Raw genomic sequence first — 24,630 nt, 5'->3', positions numbered from 1 at the left:
TAGTTATTTTCGCTTGCAGTCTTTCAGCAGAGCACTCTGGGAAAAAAGAACCCAGGTAAATAAATTAAAGATATATTATAGATGTATGACTGTCAATGTGTACTTCTGTGTTATGAGAACAATAGTTTTTTGTTTGTTTGTTTTTCAGCACTCTATATGATACCCCCTGTACTGCTTTTGATATGTATCCTAGTTCTTGTTTATAAGTACAGACGTTCCAGGATTGAAGGTATCTTTTACATTCATATGCACAGAGAGACCCTTACACTCAAATGTGCATGCAAATACAGCATAACCATATTTAATGCTGTGTGTTTTCAGAAGCTGTTCTCTCCCTGCGGAGAAATGCATCTAGGAAAAAGAGTTCAAAGAAGGTGATTGGTGCAGCACAAAGTGAAGTAAGAAAACTAAAGTGTAAAGTCTTAATAGAGAAGTATGTTTGTCCCACACTCAATTATGAATATTTAGGATAAAAAAAACTGACTTTTTACTGTTTGTTGGGTTTAATATGCAAGATTAGTTTGGAATGTGGGACAACTGGAATTTAATTGGATCTCCCATTTGGATTTGTTATGTCTACATTCATTTACAGATGAGGACACAATTATTAGCCCCACCCTTTGAAACCCATAGGGTGGGGCTGTTTTTTTTGTTTGTTTGTTTGTTTGTTTAACAGAACAAGTGAATTTAACACAGCATTTCTAAACAAACTAATTTGCACACTTTCACAGAAACATTTGGGGGAAATAATACCAGAATCAATGCAGTGTTTCTGGTGTTTATAAGACGACTATAGTGGCAGCCTAACAGAAACTTTCCTGACTTCAGCCCACAGATACATGTGACCATTGAATTGCTTCTCTGTTCATTATTTTCTGTCCCTCTAGTGTCCACTGGGTGGCGTATTTTTCCACACAAGACAACAATTGTGACTATCATAATCAGTATAATAAGCCCTATTAAAAACTGACCTTTTTCATTCAGCCATAGAACTGCTGCTATGCAAGGATGTGGTTAAAAGTCTGGGTTATGTTCCAGTTTACAAACAGTTCAAAAACTTCAGCAAATCTGTTTAGACTTGAGAAAAATACTTTTAGATGTAGAAAGTTATTACAAATGTCAAGAACTGGAGTGAAATCAGTAAATTCAATGAAAGTGACACATTATGGAACAAGCCTGGGAGAGGTAGGAAAGAAACAATCTCAAAGACTCTGGAAAGAAAACTTTGTGATTATGCTTTAGGGATGCTCCAGTGCATCTGGAACTGGGAAACTTGTGAAAGTGGAAGGAATCGTAAAGATATAAAGATATGTGAATATTATGAAAGACAACCTCAAGCAGTTAGTAGCACATCTGGGTCTGGGTCACTACAGTGACTCAAAAGATACCTCACTCTTGGTGAAGAATGACCTCCAGAAGACCAAAGTGAACATCTCTGACTGACTTGCTGAAAGCCCTGACTTTAATCCTATTTCAAATGCGTGGGGTGAACTGAAGACCAAGGTCCATGCCAGAAGACCATCAAACCTGGAGGAACTTAAAAGATGCAACAAAGACGAATGGGCCAGGATTGCCCAGGAGATATGTGTGGGATTTGTTGAAAACTATAAAAAAAATGACTGCAGTTTGTTGTCTAGCAAAAAGGATACACAATGGACCTAAATCAAGAAGGCTAATCGTTTTTGATGCTTATAGTTTTTGGTTTTTGTGAAATAATTTTAAATCTGTGTGCAAAGTAAATAATGTAAGCATCCAAATTAAAACTAGGCCGTTTGGAAAAGCTGTGTTAAAAATTCCTTTTTTCATGTGTTAGAATCTGTATCTAGAATCAGTATTTTGATGGCAGTGCAGTGTATGCATATTTTTATATTTATAAAAAGAAAGTTGACTTGTGAGACTTTATCAAAGGTGTAAGCATAACAGCAGATGCCTTTGTGTCAAAGTAACTGAGGATAAAGCACAAAAAAACATGAAGGAGATTTTCCTGGCCTGGCTTTTTATAGCAGATAACCTTAAAAATAATTAGCAGTAGAAAAAAAAAACGAACAAAAACATGAATCAACATATGAATATTATCTGATGCTGCTAAAGTGGAGCAGAGCAAAGTTATAGAGGCTTTATTAGAGACACAGCCAAGCATTTTTTAATTTTGCAGAATTTTTAAAAAGTTTACATGTCTTCAGTATTGAACACCAGAAATAAGGTTTTTTTGTCAGAAGTCATTTAAGTTAAAAATAAATAAATAAATTAAAAAAACAGTGGCCGAGAGCACTGTACACAACGGTAGACTGGTGGGTAATAAGCAAGCAAATAATGCAAAAAACAGAGATTTGAGATGGGAAACATTTCTTGAAGTACACTGAGAGAGAGAGAGAGAGCTGTGCATGAAGTGTGATTTTATCATGTTGGAGACAAAGTAAGAGGGAATTCATGACGATGTTTATGTGAAGCAAAATGTGAAGCCTAGTTTGCATCTTCTTTTGCTGCTGGTTCAGTCAATTTTAGTTGGAGAGAGACAAAAACCTGCAGCTTCTGAATGTAGCACAAAAAAAAAAGATATAAAAACAAAGCGCGGACCCAACGCATCGGAAACAATGAGCTGTCGGCTTTCAGCGTGTACGTGTACATGCCGTCAGGTGAGAAAGCCGACATCTCGCTGACTCTGATGCGTCGGCGGGTCCTTGCATCTTTGTGCAGAATCGGTTTACGTGCTGTTTAACCTGAGATTCTGGTGTTCAGGGCAAAATAAATTTATACTTAAAAATCGATTCAGGATTTTAATGAATCAATATCGCGTTATTCAAGCTAGAATCGATTTTAATCGGAAAAATTATAATCAAAACCCACCCCTACGTGTACACTACAACTTGACTCACTGTTAAGGTGTACAACCATAAGTTAATACTTCTAATGGCTTTAGAGTAATTGTAAAAAAAATTTAAATGTGTCCACAACTCATTTCTCTGCAACACGTGTCATTCATTTGTTCTGTGTAATGTGTCTTGATTCTTTTTTAGATTTATAAAAATCAAGGTGTGGTGACCTCCAATGACCAAAGCACCAGTAACGTCTATGAAGAAGTAGATGTAGAAGTACACTACGAAAACTTGACCGCAAGTGAATAAATCTACTGCAATGAAAATTTCCATAAACCCAACAGAAGATACAGTTCAGTCCATAAATATTTGGACAGAGACAACTATTTTCTCATTTTGGTTCTTTAAATGAAACAACTCAGATGCAGCTGAAGGGACTCAAAAGTAATTGGACAAATTAAATAGGTGAAAATAAAATGTTAATTTCTAATACATGATTGAAACCCTTTGCTGGCAATTACACCCCCAAGTCTTGAACTCATGGACATCACCGGTTACTATGTTTCCTTCTTTTAAATCTTCAACAAATAAAATGCACGCCCACTTGGGTTAAGATCAGGTCACCCACTTGGCCATTCAAAAATATTCCACATCTTTGGTTTAATAAACTCCTGGGTTGCTTTGTCTGTATGTTTTGGGTCATTGTCTATCTGTACAAGTCCATCTGCCCAATCAATTTGACTGCATTTGGCCTGATTTGAGCAGACAGTATGTCTGAACACCTCAGAATTCAATTGGCTGCTTCTGTCCTGTGTCACATCATTAATAAACACTAGCAGTCATGATAATACAGGAAGTGCCCACACCTGCCCATGAAACAGCCTTTTTGTTGTCCAGTTACTTCTGGTCCCTTTATAAAGCGGTTGGCACATGTTAAGAAGCTGAAACTCCAAAACTATTTATTCAATTTGACTGTGGATACCCTCAAATGAAAGCTGAGAGTCTACGCATTATGTCCATGTCCACTGTATAACTATAATTAGAATATGTTCTGGCAAAGAGGTATAAAAACAATTATAAATGGACCTAACTGGAAGTAACGCTAGCATCTGTAGTTACTAGCTTTGCTTTTAATTGCTTAGTGTTCATAAAAATATCTGCTGTTTTTTTAATGTGAAAACCCAATAATGCAAAATTACATGATTTTTAAGTGAACAAATACAAAAGTGGAACACAATCAAATTTGTTTACATACAGTAATAAAACAGTACATTTATTCAATTTTATATATTAGTTTTTTGTTTGATTTATTGTTTTGAACTATTTAAAGAAGTCCCCACTTTGCTGAAAATGTCATTTTTAGACATTTGGAGTCAAAAATACAGCAGTGAAAAGTAAAATGGTCATGATACACAGAAACATCCACAAAACTGTCAACTTGACCATTTGACAAGACTTTGATATCATATAATTTTTTTTCTTTACGTGCAATATTACTGGTTAGTGTGTCACAGTGAGCCCCCTGCTGGTGATGTATTAGTTTAACACTGATTATTAGAGTAGGAATAGAAGATTACCTACGGTATGCATATATCCTAATGACCTGTTAGTCACAGGTTGTTAACAAATGAGTGCGTGTTTGCATAACTAGTCCCTTTGTCTATCTGCTTTCTAAACACCAAGATGGCAAAAACCCCGTGTTATTGGACTGTTTACTAATTTGTACCACTGTGTCTTCATGTTAACATCAGTCCTACATAAGAAAATCATGGTAATGACACAATGCACCTGTTCTGTTTGAGCAATGATGCTGAACTGTTTATTAATTAATACAAAGCTCTCCAGGCTTTTGACTGTCTTATTTTGTTGTTCTGTAAAATAAGCTTCTCTGTGTAAGCTTATTGGCTCAATTAGCTCTTTCAAAACTTTTTGATATACAACATTTTTCAAATCTACTAAATGCATTTTATTTGCAAGCAGCTTAGTATATGTTTAATAAAAATTGCAGTATATTATATAAAATTGCCTCATGATTTCTCAGGATAACAATCTGAGAAAATGTATTATCTGTGTTTTTTATTAATTAAAAATGTACAAAAACAACTAGCGTACTGTAAAGAACTGTAACATAAAAATAAAAAAGCAGCAGGTTCCTGCTTCCTTCCTTGTCATCATCAAGGGAACAGATTTTGAGGTGGTTGAGTACTACAGACAGCCAAAATAATAACGATGAATGTGTTTTTAAAAAGGGCCAGAGCTGCCTTTGCCTATATCTAATGAGAATTATCATTGTTACGGCCTTTGCAGGTTATCCTGTGAAACTGACCTCGTGTGGGTGTGTCCTGCCATCTTCCTGCCTTAGTTGCCACCCTTTTGTACAGCTGACTCTAATCAGCAATTAGGAGTACTTAAGGCCAGGGAAAGGTGTGCTCTAATGCCAGAGAGCCTTGTTGATTTTGTAGCTAGTGAGCTGTGAATGCATGTGTGGTGAAGGTGACAGCTGATGGTAACAGCTGAAACTAACAGCTGACAGTAAATATGGCCAAAAGCACAGCACCCAACCGAGTAAGGCGAGGAAACAACTTACCTGGCAGAAAATATAGGTTCTGGGAATAACACAAACCTGTGTAACTATACTAAGCAATAAGTATCGAAAGAGAGCAGTGGCAGCAAAAACACGCCAGCGTTCAGTCCCTCAAGAGACCTGCTCCCTCAACTATGATCTCCAATCTATGGATGTTGGGAAATACTGGTGTCCAGTGACCAGAACATTTGATGTTAGAGAGTTGCTGGGATGATAGCTCCCTCAGGACTTAAACTCCGGTCAGAGAGTGGGGCACAGAGAGTGATGTCCGGATATACTTTAATGGAAGTTTACAGCAGTAGGCATACTTAACGAATGTGGGAGGGGTGGACAGACGTGTGGTTCTGAATAACAAGAAACAAGGAGAAACAATTTTCACATGTAAATATAACAATCGTCACTTCCCAACATCATGCCAATATAATGAACTGTAACACAAATAATCAGCTGAATGCTCTGACATAAGAAAGTCCCACAATCCCATTTAAACAGGCAGGAAACAAGAGTATCTGCATATCTCAGGCCACAGAAAAGACCTAATGCCCCCAAATTAGGAAAGGTCAGCAATTACATGGTCTTCAGTGCCCTCTAGTGGATAAATAACCCAACTGCGGTGCACAGATCCAACCCGCAACAAATGCTACGGTGGTAAGTCACATGCCTCTACCAATCTCGATAAATCTCCTAGCATAAACCCCCTGTAATTAACGTCAAAGTACAACCCGTGCTATAAGTGGAAATGGACTCGTAGAACTGGAGGGATTTTGACTCACATTTGCACAGGAACGCACACGGCTGGAGATCGCTATTCCCCCGCACTCATGGAGAAAAACATGCCTAGTGCTCCTCGGACTGGTGATACGGCAGGACCGTCGTAAAAGCATGTGACGTCATCACCGTAGCAAACATTAAGAACAAAGTGGAACTTATCGGCAGAAATTAACACTGCACTTATAGCGATGCGATTGAAATATAAGGAGACTTTCGGACATTTGATGATATGTAGACTGAAGTCGAGCTGAAAGTAGTACAAAGTAAATGTTTTTAAGGTTTCATGAAATCTGAGCTGACAGCAATCGCTTCAATGTGTCAGGTCAGAACACTTATAAATGTTCAGATGAGAGTGGCAGACTCCAAGAATTAGGTTGTCATACGTGTGTGTGTGTGTTTTCTGTAGACAATGCAAAGCAAACAAATATCAGAAACCGAATTACATTGCATTACCTTAATTACATAGTTAAAGGCAAGGACTTCAGTTTGCATGTCTATAAACAGTGGTACAAGATTATCTGCTTTTTCTGCTGCAGAATCAAGTAACTGTTTAACTCTAATTCTGAGCTAATTAATAATGGAATAACTGGTCCGTTAGTCTTTATTAGAAGTATCTGTGCAAGCCCCAAAATGCAGATGATTTTTTTTAACTTGTCATCATAACACTCTATAAATTCTCCCCATTTTGAATTAGGTTAAAGCTTTGGGACTGGAACAAAATCAGGGGATTAATGATGCTTTTATATTAATGCATGCTTAATGTCAACAGGATGAAACACAAAACCTCCGAGTTGGTTTTCTGCAATGCAAGCTTTATAAGTAAAATTTCCTAAATCTCTTAACTCTTGTATTGGCAGTGCTGTTCTTAACACTTCTAACTTCTGAATACTTATTTCACCACTAGATGGCCTATGTCAGCTATTTTACAAATTACTAAAATACATTTAGAGGAAGAGACATCAAAGAAAGCGCCATCCCCTCTGTACTTATAGTTCAGCTCTGCACGTCCCTTCTCATTGCTGTAAAAGACCACAGTGTCTGCTTAACATTTTCAAATCTTAAATTTCAATCAACCAAAGCAAAGATGTGGAGCCTCCAAAACCTGCTTTTCATCCTCTTCAGTAAGTGTTTTAAATGAATAAATAATTAAACATATAAAGGTCAAAGGCAGATGTAGATTAAACAGTAGATTTATATGTTTTAGTATTAAGGAGCAGTATGCAGGACCAGTTATGAAAACTACCCCGGTCATCTGATTTCTTTTTACAGCTCTAACGTTGCTTCAAATATAACATAGAATTTTCAAATTGTCTTTACAGTTGCTCTGAGATGTGTGACCTGTGAAGCAGGGGTGATCCATGTGACTGGATATGTGGGGAGAGAGGTTAACGTTTCCTGCTCCTATGATGAGGGTTATGAACCTTATGAAAAGTACCTGTGTAAGAACGACTGTGGTGACAGTGATCTTCTTATTACAACATCAAATCCAGTGACAAGCAAATACAGGATCCATGATGACAAAACAGCACGAATCTTCACAACGACCATCTCTGATCTTCATTCTGTGGATGCTGGGAAATACTGGTGTGGAGTAACCAGAACTGGAAAAGATATCTACACTGAATTTGAGCTGAAATTAGTACCAGGTAAATAAAGACATGGACAGGATGAATTGTACATTTAAAGTGATTAAAAATTATATAAAGAAAGTTAAACGTACTGCCATTACCAGCTAATTCTGCTGGGGCATCAACATACTGTTTAACTGTAGTTTAACTCAATACTCATTGGTTCAGTTTAGTTGAATCAATCTTAAGAGCCTATGCTGACATCTCAATGCTTAAGCCCGATGGATAAACATCTACAGACCAGTAACAAAAAGACATAAAACACTCCCGAGTAGATAAAATAATAAATGCAAACAGTAAACGCTCATATAAGCACTGCATGGTGGAAAAAAGTCACAACTTTATAAATGTATGTGAAACAAGCAAAATACATTAAATCAGTGACTAATGAGGAGATAAAATAATAAATGCAAACAGTAAATATATTTAAACCCTCATATAAGCATGTATGTGAAGCAAGTGAAAGACTTTAAAACAATGAGTTGAATATGAAACTCTTGTTCTTTATATATAACCATTTTTTGGCTGTGATGCTTTTGGTGTTGTTTACCTTCTTGACAGACAGCTGCTGTGACACTGTGACCAAAGTTCAAAGTTATGAGGGATACTCTGAGTCTGTCAGTTGTCCGTATGAATGTCAGTACCAGAACAGCCTGAAGTACATCTGCAGAGGAAACCAGCCCTCGACATGTCTGCAGCAGGCACTGATCACCTCTGACACCAAACAAAATGGACGATTCAGACTTGATGATGACAAAGTGTCAGGAACATTCACAGTGAACATTAGCAGTTTGACTCAAAATGATTCAGGGTCATATCTCTGTGGTGTCCAAAGAAACTCTGAGCTGGATGTTTTCTCTGCTGTTGAGCTGGAAGTTGAAGGTGAGAGGTCATAGTTCTACTTAATTATATCAGCCTGAATATATCAATGATTTCTCCTCAATAAGCTCCAACAAGCTGAATATCTGGTGATTCTAAAATACCTTTTCTCTTTCAATCTGACAGAGTGGTGCTGTGTCAAATCAACTACAATAAATGGTACTGCAGGATATCCACTAACTTTGCAGTGTCCTTATCCTCCACAATATCGGCATAACAGCAAGTTCCTCTGTAAGGGAGACCACCGCAACAATTGCACAAAGATGGCGGTGAGTCAAAGGAGGTTCACACTGCAAGATAATGCTACTTCCAGTTCTTTCATGATGAAGATCACAGCACTGGAAGCAGATGATGCTGGGACATACTGGTGTGGGACAGACTTACAGTGGAGAGTTGGAAACTACACCAAGATTGAGCTGTCAGGTATGCTATGAACAATTTTGTATATATAATGCAACTAATAGATGTGTAAGCTGTGTGCTTGTTTGGGCTCAGTTCAGCTTTCTGAGGTGTGAACAAATGAAAAAAGAAAACTGTCTCTATGAAGCTCACAGTGAGCACAACAAATAGCACCACAGAAATAGAACTACTGACAACCTCACCTACTCGTTACTTATCAGATGAACATTTATCTGAAATCTGTTTTGGGGTTTGTTTTGTTTTGCTGTATGTAAATATTAGAATTTGTTAAGTTATACAAGCTTATGTGCTATGTGCTCGCATGTATTAACTACAAATATAAAATAGGAATCAAGCAAACCTTGAAAGTGTAGCTATCACCTGAGTATTAATATTGTGAAAACTGATACCATGGAATATATAACAATAACTTCATTTATGTAGCACTTTTAAAAACACAGAGTTAAAAAATGTTTCACAATTTAAAAAAAAAAAAAAAAAAAACGTCAGGCTGAAGATAGGGTGGATTGAAGATTGAGTCAGCCAAGCTGACTGACTGGGGACGTCTGTTTCACAGTTTGTGCGCTACAACCTCAAAAGCACAATCACCTTTGGTTTTAAAAACAGATTGACAAACATGACCAATTTAATGTCTATGAAACTCCATGAAATACAGTAACAGAAATAAGCACTGGTTTCTTGGTTGATTTATCTGTTTCCTGGTAATTCAATGGAGAAAACGTGAAAAAGTGTTTTGGTACAAACATTTGGTCAAATGACCCAGTGTTTTTGACTTTTTTGACTATAATCTGTCTCTGAAATATAGTTGCTGAGAGCACTAAGAGTTTTTTTTTCTCTTACAGTCTTTCTGCAGCACACCAGCACTGTAACTCCAGGCACCACAGTGGGAACAAGAATCCCAGGTAAAACTTTTACAGATACAGGAAACAAATGTGTGTTTGTTACTGTGTACTTCAGCTGATAGGTGAAGGTGATAGGTGATAGGAGAATACATTTTACACCATGAATTATGGTTAACATTTGGTTTTGGTTATGGCTTCATGGTTACATGAAGTGAATGTAAGTCAAGCCAATATGTTAAAACATCTGTGGGTGTGTGCACCAGTAACCACAGTTAAGTTACACACATAACGTATAAACCAAAGATCATGAAACCATTACGTAAGTCCACGGGTCTGCTGTTAGGTCCATGAAAGATTGTTATTGAAACTGCAGTTTTACTGTGTTCTGTTTTGGTTTCTATTTTTCAGATGCAGCACTCTATGTGGTTTACACAGTACCCGTTGCGCTGCTGCTAATGTGTGTTCTAGTTATTGTTTATAAGTACAGATGTCTCAAAGGTATTGTTACATTCATATACACACAGAGACCCTTAAACTCAGATGTGCATGAAAAACTAGCATAACCACATCTAATGCTGTGTATTTTCCGAAGCTGGTGACACCACGAGCAAACATACACCCAAGGCAAAGAGCTCAAAGGAAGTGATGGGTGCAACAGGAAGCAGAGTAAGTCTTAGAGAAAGAATCTTAATAGAGTTGTGCGTCTATAACACACTCCACTATAAATAATTACAATAAAAGAAATGACTGATTTTACTCATAGTCCAAACAACCTTTAATATGTAAAATTTATTTGGCGATTTAATTAAATAGGAAGATGTAGTCTAATTGTTTTGAACACAAGAGTTAAAAGAGAACTGCTCCCTTGACCTGTTTTCACTTCTATATCATAGTGTAACATTAACTGTACACTTTTAGTAAGTGGATCATGGTGCATTGTTACATTGTGGCATGAAAGAGTGGCTATTGACCACCTAAGGATCCAGCTTGGGAGTAAATTAGTTCTAAGACAGGGATGGGCAACTCCAGGCCTCGAGGGCTGGTGTCCCGCAGGTTTTAGATATTACCCTGGGTCAACACACCTGAATCACACGATTAGTTTGTTACCAGGCCTCTGGAGAACTTCAGGACATGTTGAGGAGATCATTTAGCCAGCTGTGTTGGTTCAAGGACACATCTAAAACCTGCAGGACACCGACCCTCGAGGCCTGGAGTTGCCCACCCCTGTTCTAAGATATAGTTGGGGACCACCAACTCCTAAGGCCATAAAAGTAAGAACCAGGACTTGAAATAATACAATTTGGAGATAAACCACCTGAATTTCAGTTACTGACATGAAAGAGTGGCTATTGACCAACAGGCTGCACTTCCAGAACACTGACTATAGAATTTGTGTGCTGTTACATTTATTACCCTTAACTATAATTCCTTAAAAAAAATGTTTACTGAATTTTGGTTATTATAACCCTGGATGGACATAAATTAATACTGCAACTTGACTTGCTGGAGGAAGCATAAGGCTACTTTGGCTGAAATGCCAGTGTATAGACATTTTTTTCAAAATGTTTCTAACCGCCCAGGTCTCTGCAATGTGTATCGTTCATTGTTCTGCTTACTGTGTGCTGATTCTTTTTTAGATTTATGAAAATCAAGAAAGTGTCTTGACCTACAAAAAGCAACGCGCCTGTAGCCACCATGAAGATCCAGGTAGAGATGAAGAGGTCTACGAAAACGTGCCCACGACAGAAGAAATCCACTGTAATGAAAGTTTCCATAATAGAAAAACATAAATAGAGTTCACAGCTGTGGTTCCATATATTTTATTTCATTAGTATTCCTTAGAGTGTTCATAAAACTTTCTACTCTTTTTAAAATAAAAATGTAGAATTCTCCAAATGTAAATTATCAACATGAGTGTGAACTAACTAAATAAGCAAAGTAAGCTAAAATACAGTTTGGCGACACATAATAATACATTTAATAGTACACTGATTTATATTCATCTTCATTTATTTTAACTAAATAAACTATAATCACCACAACTGCTTTTCCAATTAACAGAAAACAAAAAAAACACAAAAAAAAGAGACAGACATACTTCAGAAGAGCAGGACAATCAACTTCTTTCCTTCCCTTTCAGTGTCTGGATATAACATATATATTCACTGGACTGTAATGGAAAGTATATCACAGAGGTGCAAAGTGTAAAATATAGAAAAACACACAACACAGTTTCACACTACGCCTTGGGAGTCCGTATGTTACTTAAAGGAAAAATCATCAGAAGGTTCTCCAAGAACAAATACTTTCTTGTCTGTAGTCATGAAAATAATAGAATGCTGAATTTGCCAGGATCTACTAAAGAAAACATGAAGTTCTTTTGTAAATTATGGCCATATGGTAACACAGTGGTGCGGTGTGGCGTTTGCATGTTCTCCCCATGTTTGCTTGTGTTCTCTCCATGTACACCAGCTTGCTATCACAGTCCAAAGACATGCAGTTATGGGTGTTAGGTTAACTGATGATTCTGGGGATGGAGACAATGGTTGTCTGTCTCTCTGTGTTAGCCCTACGATAGACTGGTGACCTGTCCAGGGTCTACCCTGCCTCTGGCCCTATGACAGCTGGGATAGGCTCCAGCAGGCAAACCCTGACGAGGATAAGCAGAACACAATGGATGGATGACCATTATTAGAATAACAACAGAAGATTCACCACAATATGTTTATTTTCTCATGACGTGTAAATCACTGGTTGTTTTCTGTGTAAGAAAAAAGAGATAATGATGCCAAGCATATGTATGTAGCTGTGTTTGTGTTACAGTTTGTGTAACTTTTGTTAATTAAAAAACTCTGCCGCTTTCATCAATGCTTTTACAGAACTGACTCCTTTATTTTTTTGTTCTGTAGAACAAGGTTTTGTGACAAACTTGGTTTGTTTTTTATTGCTTGATTTACAAGAGAAAAATTGTAAATGTAAAACTGTTAAAGGAAGAGGTTGCAGTCTACTTGATAATAGCTAGTTTAATTAGCTACTTTACTAAAATTACACACACACACACTGTTAGTAATGCTGATAGCATTAATATTTTTAATGCTGTATCAGGTTGTGCCTTTTTGCACTGTAATTCTATTATATACTATTATATTTTTGCTATATTTGCTGTATTCAAATTGAGGTTAGTTTGAAGTGATTAACAAATTTGTGACTTTCTACGCCCACTGTTTCTGTTGCATGTAAAAATCACAAGGATTTCCATCTCATGTACCCAGCTTCTTAAAGCTGTGAATTCAGTACTTGCACTTTGTAATAAATCTGATAATTTTTTAGGGCTTACTTGTAATGGTGCCACTTAAAGCTTTAGGAGTGGATTCTGAATATTTACAATCCAAAAAATTAATGAGTTGGGAACATAATCAGCAGATTACTGCTGAGTGATGCATGAGTAATAATCAGAAAGAAGACTAGGTTTTTATTACAAGAAATCAGTCAACATTTTACAGAGGTTTTAAAAAAAAGAAAGTTAATACAGGATCAAAATGAACACACAGACAGGGATGGGCAACTCCAGGCCTCGAGGGCCGGTGTCCCGCAGGTTTTAGATATCACCCTGGGACAACACACCTGAATCACACGATTAGTTTGTTACCAGGCCTCTGGAGAACTTCAGGACATTTTGAGGAGATCATTTAGCCAGCTGTGTTGGTTCAAGGACACATCTAAAACCTGCAGGACACCGACCACTCGAGGCCTGGAGTTGCCCATCCCTGTTCTAAGATAGTTGGGGACCCCAACTTCTAAGGCCATAAAAGTAAGAACCAGGATTTGAAATAATACAATTTGGAGATAAAGTGCCTGAATTTTCCTGAGCGGGACCACGCCTCCAAACATGCTCTTTCTGGTTCTTATCTAGATGTTCCCCCAGTTCTACAAGCTGTTCATGCTCCTTTACATGCCTCAGCCTCCCTCCCCTTTTCAATTCTTTAACTTCTTCACTTCACTATTTAATAATCGAGGCCTTCCCCAAACCGCAGCTGAATTCATGTCCAAGCCATTCACCTTTATCTACTAAAACAGGCAGGCAAAGCGTGACATGGTCATGATGGAACAGCATGTTCACCCAAATGTGTTAAAACTAAAGTAATGAGCCTGTTTTGAAAATGTAATGAGTAGAAAGTATCTATGTGTGTGTGTGTGTGTGTAAAAACTCATCAGAAAAGTGTACTCAAGTAAAGCACAGGTACCTGAAGATTTTTACTCTAATTTTTAACTTTATTGTTACTTAAGTACAATAGCTGGTTCTATAATTAGTATTTATTGTTTTTAAAACTGTTTTCTGTTTTCACCGAGGCCATGGCTACTGTAAATAGCTTTTTAAAAATAACTAATCATCTGTTACTTTCATTTACTTTTTTAAATAGATAGGTTGGGAAGCGTATCTGTAACCAGAAGGTTGCCGGTTCGATCCCCGGGCTCTCTGTCCTGGTCGTTGTGTCCTTGGGCAAGACACTTTACCCTACCGCCTACTGGTGTTGGCCAGAGGGGCCGATGGCGCGATATGGCTCGCTTCTGTCAGTCTGCCCCAGAGCAGCTGTGGCTACAACTGTAGCTTGCCTCCACCAGTGTGTGAATGGGAGAGTGAATGAATAGTGGAATTGTAAAGTGCTTTGGGTGCCTTGAAAAGCACTATATAAATGCAATCCATTATTATTATTATTATTATTATTATTATTATTATTATTATTATGAGGACTGGGATCTGTTAAGGTCTATCACTATGTGTCGGCAGTTTGCAAGTGCAGCAGAGTGAAGGCAGCCAATGCCAAAGGAGTCAGTGAACTGAACTTTAGACTCCAGTTGAGTTGTCTGAGAGGAGAATTTGGAAGAAGCTCCTCGATCTCACAGACAGTCTATCCTATCCATGCATAGAAGAATCTGTGCAGGTCCCAAGGTGCAGATGTTTTTTTCCCTACATGTCGGCATTGGCCTCTATAAATTCTCCCCATTTTGAATTCATGCTTTGGAACTGAAACAAAATCAGGAGATTAATGATGCTTTTATATTAAAGCATGCTTAATGTCAACAGGATAAAACACAAAACCTCTGAGGTTTACTTTTCTGCAGTGAAAGCTTGGACTTTCAAATCTGTAAGTACAATTTCCTAGATGTTATAACTTTTTTTTTTTGGCAGTGTTGTTCTTAACACTAACACTAACTTCTGAATACTTCTTTCACCACCAGATGGCCTATGTCAGCTATTTTATAAATTACTGAAATACATTTAGAGGAAGGGCCATGGAAGAAAGCGCCATCCCCTCTGTACTTATAGTTCAGTTCTGCACGTCCCTTCTCATTGCTGTAAAAGACCACAGTGTCTGCTTAACATTTTCAAATCTTAAATTTCAATCAGCCAAAGCAAAGATGTGGAGCCTCCAAAACCTGTTTTTTATCATCTGCAGTAAGTATTTTAAATGAATCAATAATTAAACATATAAAGGTCAAAGGCAGATGTAGATTAAACAGTAGATTTATCTGTTTTACTGTTAAGGAGCAGTATGCAGGACCAGTTATGAAAAGTTAGATGGCTGTCCTGGTCATCTGATTTCTTTTTACGGCTCTAACGTTGCTTCAAATAAAACATAATATTTTCAAAATGTCTTTACAGTTGCTCTGAGATGTGTGACCTGTGAAGTAGGGGTGATCCATGCGACTGGATATGTGGGGAGAGAGGTTAACGTTTCCTGCTCTTATGATGAGGGTTATGAATCTTATGAAAAGTACCTGTGTAAGAACGACTGTGGTGACAGTGATCTTCTTATTACCACATCACACTCCGTGAAAAACAAATACACAATCCATGATGACAAAACAGCACGAATCTTCACAACGACCATCGCTGATCTTCAATCCACGGATGCTGGGAAATACTGGTGTGGAGTGACCAGAACTGGAAAAGATATCTACACTGAAGTCGAGCTGAAATTAGTACCAGGTAAATAAAGACATGGACAGGATGAATTGTACATTTAAAGTGATTAAAAATTATATAAAGAAAGTTAAACGTACTGCCATTACCAGCTAATTCTGCTGTAGCATCAACATACTGTTTAACTGTAGTTTAACTCAACAGTCACTGGTTGGGTTTAGTTGAATCTTTAATTAAGATCACATTCATTCATCCCACTGATTTAGCCTGATAGATAAACATCTACAGACCAGTAGCAACAACACTTAAAAAACTGATGAGGAGATAAAATAATAAATGCAAATAGTAAATATATTTAAACCGTCATACAAGCACTGCAGGATAGAAAAAAGTCACAACTTTATAAATCTATGTAAAGCATTTGTGAGTAGAATAAAACAATGATTAGAATAGAATGTGCTTAGGTTTACTTACATAATACGGTGTGACTGTAGATTAGAAGAACAGGAAATGATTCATAACTGTGTTTTGTTGGGATGACTTTGTCAACCCCTGTTTAGAGGACTATAGTGGACTTTTGTTGTCAACTAGTTGGTTTAGCTATATGTTCTGGTGTGTAACTGTGTAGAATAAGGAATTTATTGACAGTGGGGGTCTGCCTGTTGAAAATGAGGAGTAAAAGCTGACTGAACAATAGAATTAGTGGAAAACTACTGAAGAGGGGTGGCACAGGGCAGCCCCTCCACTTACTCTATAAAGGTGTGTATGAGGGGTGCTCCTCAGATCCACTTGGTGCTTGCTGTGGCTGCATGTAGGGGGATCTCCCAGTGTGCATTGTTAATAAAGCTTTGATGAAAAATACTCCAGCCTCATCTGACCCTTCTTCTCCAGCTGGGATATCAAACAGATCGATTAGGTCAAGAAGAAGTAAACCTCAACAAAACCAAAAAACATTAAAACAATGACTTGAAATATGAAAATTCTATTCCTTATATATAGCCATTTATGGGTGTAACACTTCTTCTGGTGTTGTTTACCTTCTTGACAGACAGCTGCTGTGACACTGTGACCAAAGTTCAAAGTTATGAGGGATACTCTGAGTCTGTCAGTTGTCCGTATGAGTCTCAGTACCAGAACAGCCTGAAGTACATCTGCAGAGGAACACGGCCCTCCACATGTCTGCAGCAGGCACTGATCACCTCTGACACCAAACAAAATGGGCGATTCAGACTTGATGATGACAAAGTGTCAGGAATATTCACAGTGACCATTAACAGTTTGACTCATAATGATTCAGGGTCATACCTCTGTGGTGTTCAAAGAAACTCTGAGCTGGATGTTTTCACTGCTGTTGAGCTGGAAGTTGAAGGTAAAAAATCACAGTAATAGCTCTTTACACCAGTGCCAAGAAGACATTATTTGCTGTCAAATAGTCTCTAAGAAACTTAAATATTTGATTATTCTGAAATAACATTTCTCTTTCAATCTGACAGAGTGGTGCTGTGTCAAATCAACTAAAATGAATGGTACTGCAGGAAATCCACTAACTTTGCAGTGTCCTTATCCTCCACAACACTGGGATAACAGGAAGTTCCTCTGTAAGGGAGACCACCGCAACAAATGCACAGACATGGTGACGAGTCGAAGCAGGTTCACACTGCAAGATGATGCTGCTTCCAGCTCTTTCACAGTGAGGATCACAGAACTGGAAGCAGCTGATGCTGGGACATACTGGTGTGGGTCAGACTCACAGTGGAGAGTTGGAAACTACACCAAGATTGAGCTGTCAGGTATGCTGGACACTTTTGTATAAGATAATACAATTTAAGCCATGTGTTTGTTTTATGTCAGTTCATGTTTTAGGTCAGTTCAGCTATCTGAAGAGTGCAGTAAAACTAAAACTGTCAGTATGCTGTTTACACGAAGCACAAAAAATAGCGGCACAAAAAATAGAACTACTGAGAGCCTCACTTACCACAGGTGGTCTGAGGCTACAAAAATATTTTTGTCCTTCTAAGCAGTCATATTCTAACTTCCACTATACAATCAATCCTTGCATTTGTAATAAAACTTAGTTGTAACAACCCCATAAATGGCTTATTTCATGTAAATTTCGTTCAAATCTGAACACTTTGTATATTTAAGTGAAAACGCTACATCCAGATGAACAGAATCAACTTTTGGAGATTTAATTCCTGGATGATTGAGAATGCATCAAGACGATCTAACTGTATTCTATTACAGTTACCATTTAAATGGGTGGTAATCAGAATACAGTTACTTTGTTGAAATAAATAGAATACACGGCGGTCATTTCCTGTGTCATATGTTAGGCTGGCCCCTCTCTATGCCTTCTCCAAATTTGGTGACTAAATGCAGTCGGGGGTAGGTTTAACTCAGTTGGATAAGAATGTAGTCATACATTGCATGGCTGAGAACAGGCGTCCTGGGTTTGAGTACGACCCACGCCTCTTTTTTTAAAAAAAATTTAAGCTCAATTTCCATCGGGGATTAATACAGTTTCTCTGATTCGGATTGCTGGAAACCCAAACAAAACACCCAATAAGAGGCTCTAAATTAAGCGTCCTGTTAATGTTGGTGGTGTAAGTTACACAATGGACCCAGAGCCAGCAGTGCATGGGTGGGAATGCATTTCCAACACCACTACATAAGAAGAATGGGATGGGCAAAACTTCAGTACCGTCGATGTGCTATGCTGTGTGATTTTTATTACTATTAATGAAGGGTACTCGCCACCAAGCTAACATTGTTAGCTGAGGTTAGTTCATAGACTGCAGACTGTTAGGAAGCTTCTCAAAGTTAAGCACTTTGGCAAAATTCGCTGTTTCTGTCACGGTTTGTGGGGCAAGCTGTGTTGAGGTATGAATGAAGGCCCCAAAGTGCAGGCACTGGCTGAGATGTGAGTGAGCTTTATTTAAGGAGACTGACATACAACCAAAAGCAAGGGCGCGAGAAAGAGAACTAAGAAATAATCTAAACTGGGAAAGCTAAGAACTGAACAACAAACCTAAATACGAGGGTATGGAGAGCAGAGGTAACACGAAGAACGACAAGGAGGGAGAACAGCATTGAGGGACACAGAGTGACTCACGGAAACAACACAGATGTACCAGAAACAAGCACAAGAGGACACACACTATAAATACACGTGGGGAAACAAGGAAACTGCACAAAGGAGGGAGACACAGCTGAACCTAATTGACATGACGAGACAGGAAGGACGCAAACTAAATACACTGACACCAAATACGGACCTTCAAAGTAAAACAGAAAACATACACTGACAGAACTCAGAGACATGAAACTGACAGAGCAGAGGGAACACACAAGCAGGGATGACTGGACACTAAACCAAGGAAGAACAGAAACCAAAACCAAAAAAAGAAAGTCTCAAACAGAATACATAATAAGAAGAAGAAGAAACACAAAATGCTGCCTCAAAAGACCCAGGACCATGACAGTTTCATAATGTCTAATAAGCTTCATACAGTTAAGCACAATCACTACATGACAGAAACACAATCTAATCTCTCTTAAATCAGGTTCGATCCTTGGCTGCATGCCAAATATCCTTGGGCAAGATACTGAACCCCAAATTGCTCTTCGATGCATGCATTGGAGTGTGAATGTGTGCTGGTATTAAATAGAAAGCATTTAATCATAGAAAACAGTGCTGGTGAGAATGGAATAGAAAAGGCCAACGCCTCCTTACCCAGACAATATGGAACAGACTGCACACAGCCAGTATCTCGTCTCATAGTGTTGTTTGCGCTGGTGGCAGCAAAATGTGCACTTGAACCTTAACATGTGGAGGAACATCATCTTCATCAATCAGTGCGGATTCCGCTTTCGGGACTCGGATCATATGGTTAAGCTATGGAGAAGATATAGAGAACATTATAGTAATTGCTGCACCCTTAGGGTAAAAGGTTTTGGTGGAGGCAGTGTGATGGTGTGTGCAGACTTCTGTCATCATTGGAGGAGAATATAATCCACATGCTATAACTTGTTTTGACTAGCCACATATTAAAGACAGTAAAGCATTCTTTTTATATAAAAGAATGTATAACATTTGTTTTGTTGAAATTATTTTAATCAGTAAGTCATATCTGATGAAATGTCATCTTTTACTAGCCATTCTGTTAAAAAAAAAAAATAGAAAAAACAAAGTCTGTCTTGAAATGAATGTGGTAACAACACTAAGAGTGTTTTTCTCTTACAGTCTTTTTGCAGCACACCAGAAAAATCCCAGGTAAAGATATTATAGAAAATATAAACTGCATATGTGTTTCTGTTAGTGTGCATGCCAGCTGAGAAGTGTTGTGAGAACAAGTACCTTTTCACATTTAAGGTTAACATTTGGTTTTGTTTATGGTTATGGTTTCATGGTTACAGTACATGAAGTAAGTCTATGTCATACCGATATGTTAAAACATCTGTGGGTTTGTGTTAAGTTAAAATACACATAACTATTAACGAAAAGAAAAGTGAACATGAAAGCATAATGAAGGGCCACATTTCTGCTCTTAAGTTATTATCGTATTTTTCGGACCATAAGGCGCACCGGATTATAACAGTCAGATAAGTCTTTGCTGGAACTTTACTCAACTCATTTTTTGTACTTTCTCGGTAAAGCAGCAACACTGCTTTACTTCTTCTTTATTAAGGAAGAAAGAATTTAGACAGATTTTGACTCTCAGTGATGCCGCAGTGTTCGTTTGACTTTTGGACCTGAAGTGGAGTTTAGTCCCGGATTACTCTGCGAAGCTCCTAACTACTGTGTCCATAATGTTCAGACAATCCATCAAGCGGTGCGGCTTCGTAGCTTACCAAAGTCGTACTAAAACATTTTTTGACAGATTTTTGAGCGCTGTGTACCACATAAAATTGGTTCAAGGTCAGTAAGCACAACCAGAATTCATACATAAAGCGCACCAGATTATTAAGCGCACTGTTGATTTTTGAGAAAATTAAAGGATTTTAAGTGCGCCTTACAGCCTGAAAAATATGCTAAGTGTTTTGGAAAGTGTTTCTTTTTATTGTCTCCTCTTTTGGTTTCTGGTTTTCAGATGCAGCACTCTATGTAGTTTACACTGTACCTCCTGTCCTGCTACTGATGTGTCTCCTAGTTACAGCTTATAAGAACAGATGCTCAAGAGTTAATGGTATCTTTTACAGTCATGTACACATGGACATGCTTACACTCAAATATAGATGTAAATATAGATGCAAATGAAGTACAACCACTATGTATACTATGTATTTTCAGAAGCCGATGACACCATGAGCAGAAATACACCCAAGGAAAAAAACATAGAGGAAGTGATGGGGGCTGCAGAAAGTGGAGTAAGAAAACTAAAGTGCAAAGCATTAACAGAGTTGTATGCATAAAATATAAAAATATAAAAGAATGTGGCACAATTGAAATTTGATAGCAATTTGATGTCGGAATGCAGATAAAGGTCCTGCTACAGCTATGAACAGCCTCACACAGGCTGTAGTGTGGCTACAATGGTGGAATAACTCAAGGGCAGTGAGATGACTAAGATTGCAATTGGAAATTGAATCATTTCTTTGAATGGAGTTTCTTCTTTTTTCTCAATTTTTTTTATTTGCTTTACGTCTTTTATATTATGCGCATATTATGCCACCATCTAACACAAATGACTAACAGAAAAAAATATGTTATATGCTGTAACTCAGCAGCAGAACAAACTGTTGCAATTTGTCACAGCTTAGGTGATTGTATAAATCAAGGTTTCTCCGAGCTTTCATGGCTGGGTGCTAATTAACCAAGTGATTGAGAACCATGCAGCTAATTCACACAACAAAAGAGAAGTGCTGCCTTGGCCTGTTTTTAATGTGGCTTTGACTGGTGATAAATAAGTGTATTACACTGGGGCACTTAAGAGTGGCTCTTAAAAAACGTACTATATTATGTGCCGCTAAAGTCATTATCCTCAATTGTAATTCCTTCAGAATGGTTTCTATATTATGGTTACTATAAATCTGGACATGAATGCATACTGCACTACTGTATAGCTCTGTAAATAATCATTCTGTACATACGATAATTTTTAACCCTACAACTGTTTACAACTTGCATAGTTCCCATTTCTGTATAACTGTATATCTCAGATTTCTGTAAAGTTATTTATTTCATATTCTGTATAGTTTTTCATATTTATATCCTGTTCATAGCCTGTACATAGCTTGTACTCACTACAGCCTGTACATACCTATAGTTATAGAATATTCACAACATACTTCATACCGTGTACATTATAACATACCATAATAGACCCATTTCTGTAATATACTTACATATCTATATTATTGCTAATATATATTGTCATATATCTATATCACTAAAGCACTTCTGGATGGATGCAAACTGCATTTCGTTGCCCTGTACCTGTGCATGTGCAATGACAATAAAGTTGAATTCTATTCTATTCTATACTGCAATGACTCTCACTGTCAGAGATACGCAACAGAAAGCAGCTACTCTGCCTATAGTGTTAGAGTAGAAAAAACACTTTTCCAACATATGTCCATCATAACCCAGATCTGTGCAGCTTGTGGGGTGACTAAATTCATCTATTGGCTGGACTTAGACAACTAAATACATAGAATTCACGTGCTGCTGATAATGTAAGTATTCATGTTTTAGAATCTGTAGCTTCTTTGCAACATCTCTATTTAAAATATTGTTGTTTTGTTCTCCCAGTCTTCTAAACAAAAGACATTTATCACTTGTAGTTGTACACTGCAACTTGTCTCACTGGTGGAAGCATGAGGCTATTTTGGCTACAGAGCCAGTGTAGACAACATTTTTTTCAAAAATGTTTCCATAACAACACAGATTTCTGCAACATGTGTCATTAATTGTTCTGTTTATTGTGTGTTGATTCATCTTTAGATTTATAAAAATCAAGAAGTTGTGATGACATACGTACAGCAAAAAGTCTGCAAAGATGGAGGTGGAGAGGAAGGCGTCTATGAAATCATGACCGCAAACGCAACAGAAGACATCTACTGTAATGAAAATTTTCAAAAAGCCAACAGAAGATAAAAGAGTTTGTATCTGTGATCCATATCTTTCCTTTCATTACTTGCTTAAAGTGTTCATAAAAATATTTGCTGTTTTTCTATAAACTGTGGAAACCCCTAAATTTAAATGATCAACATGAGTGTAACGTGAAAAAAATCTATTTTTGGTCACAATATGTCAGTTTTTGGTTGGTTGGTTGGTTTGTTTGTTTGTTCGTATGGTAATGCTGTTTACTTAAGATGTGCAAAAAAATGTACTTTTACAAAGCAACTGATCAGATGTGTTTTTCATTAGAACATACGTTTTTGCCGTAATCAGCAAACTCATGGCAATATATTCTTGAGATATTCAAAGAGAAAATAAAACATTTCAAAAGAAAATACACAGAAACATCCGCAAAACTGCTGACTCGGTCGGTTATTCAAACCAGCCCAGTCTTTTCTATTGAAGCATGATGACCTGAGCTTTGATCTTCTTCTGAGGAGACCAGATTTTTGTCCTCCTTCAAAAGTTATACTGTCAGTGTCAGTTCTTAGAGTGTGGCACTGACCCCTGCAGGTGATGTGTTAGTGTAACTCTGAATACAGTAATTATGGTGCATAGATATACTGGACAAGACATCAGATTGTATCACTCATTAATTTGAAATGGACTGGTCTTCATGTATGTTAATTGCAAAACTTGCTTTTTAATTTACTATTTTATACTGTTTTTCATACTGTCAATGTTTTGTATACCTATGATACGACAGAGGATGGAGTGTGGCAGAGAAGTTATAAATATTTTAATAAGAACATGTACAACATAAATTGTTGTTTAGAAAGCAAATTGTTTAAAGTTTCTATTTTTCAGGATAACCATTTTTGACTTTCCAGATGTATGCTTATTTTATTAAAGACCTGTCACATGATGTTGACAAAAAAACGGTTGCTGTCCACACTTAGTGCCTTTGTTTCTCTTTTCAACAAAATAATTAAAGGAATGCTCAAAAAACTCAAAGGAACACGTCTGATTGATTTATCTTATTTTAAGTATTTATTTATTGGGGGGGGGGGGCTGTAGCTCAAGTTAGAGTGTGCATTTGTGCCCCATTTTAGTTATGGGGTCAACAAGGTTTTGCAACACCTCACTAGCACAGGCCTCAGATGGAATTTAAACACCAAGTACAATAAATGAAGGAAACTCCCATGGTGAATAAAAAGATTTGCAATTAATAAAACTTCTCTCTAAGTAAAGATTGCATGAACTTTTTTAACACTGTGCTGTAGCCAACCTTGAAAACACAAGCAGATTCCACCTCCCCTCACTTTTTCTGAAACCTCCAAATTGCAGTATGCTCACAGTAGTCGAGCAGATATGAACCAAGGACGTGTTCACCCAGCCAGGTGAAACACAGGGTTGCAGATCTGGAAAAATCCTGTTTATTCTGTTGAAGCACAGCAGTTCATCCCTCTTACTGACAAGAGATCAGGCATTTTCCAGGTGAACTGAAGGGAGATCAGAATCCCCGCTGATGGAGTTTAATGAGTGTTCCAAATTGCTGCCCTCATCAGTGTCTCCTCCTCCATGAGAGCTGATGCTTCTTTGTAAGAGTTCTGCAAAACTCTCCTGGTGGATTAAGGAGTGAAAAAGTGTGTCACCCCACGAAATGATATTATCACAATACTTCACTCATGATATATTATTCTA

General features: G+C 37.6%; 1 protein-coding gene and 1 pseudogene across 1 annotated transcript; both read left to right on the top strand.

Moving 5' to 3' along the window:
- LOC146385103 (polymeric immunoglobulin receptor-like) overlaps window positions 1-3,125 on the top strand; it is a 22,636-nt pseudogene extending 19,511 nt beyond the window's left edge.
- Window positions 3,126-7,179: 4,054 nt separating this feature from the next.
- LOC146385102 (polymeric immunoglobulin receptor-like) lies at window positions 7,180-22,962 on the top strand. Its single transcript, XM_084929915.1, has 16 exons — window positions 7,180-7,292; window positions 7,491-7,817; window positions 8,361-8,681; window positions 8,805-9,101; window positions 9,941-10,000; window positions 10,349-10,438; window positions 10,533-10,606; window positions 11,578-11,720; window positions 15,226-15,398; window positions 15,606-15,932; window positions 16,915-17,235; window positions 17,360-17,651; window positions 20,756-20,784; window positions 20,915-21,052; window positions 21,157-21,233; window positions 22,810-22,962. The coding sequence occupies exons 1-16, from the start codon at window positions 7,256-7,258 to the stop codon at window positions 22,960-22,962; spliced, it is 2,859 nt and encodes a 952-aa protein (XP_084786041.1). The 5' UTR covers window positions 7,180-7,255.
- The last annotated feature ends 1,668 nt before the right edge of the window (window positions 22,963-24,630 follow it).

Source organism: Perissodus microlepis, chromosome 6, assembly GCF_051167445.1.
Source record: "Perissodus microlepis isolate ML-2025 ecotype Zambia chromosome 6, ASM5116744v1, whole genome shotgun sequence".
Classification (NCBI taxonomy): domain Eukaryota; kingdom Metazoa; phylum Chordata; class Actinopteri; order Cichliformes; family Cichlidae; genus Perissodus; species Perissodus microlepis.
This window is presented reverse-complemented; position numbering and strand designations above follow the sequence as displayed.

Bases quoted from the DNA above. Each gene is read 5' to 3' on its own strand.
- LOC146385102 (XM_084929915.1), top strand. From the start codon at position 7,256: ATGTGGAGCCTCCAAAACCTGCTTTTCATCCTCTTCA. The intron at 7,818-8,360 runs GTAAATAAAGAC...CCTTCTTGACAG, and splicing joins TGAGCTGAAATTAGTACCAG to ACAGCTGCTGTGACACTGTG. The intron at 17,236-17,359 runs GTAAAAAATCAC...TCAATCTGACAG, and splicing joins TGTTGAGCTGGAAGTTGAAG to AGTGGTGCTGTGTCAAATCA.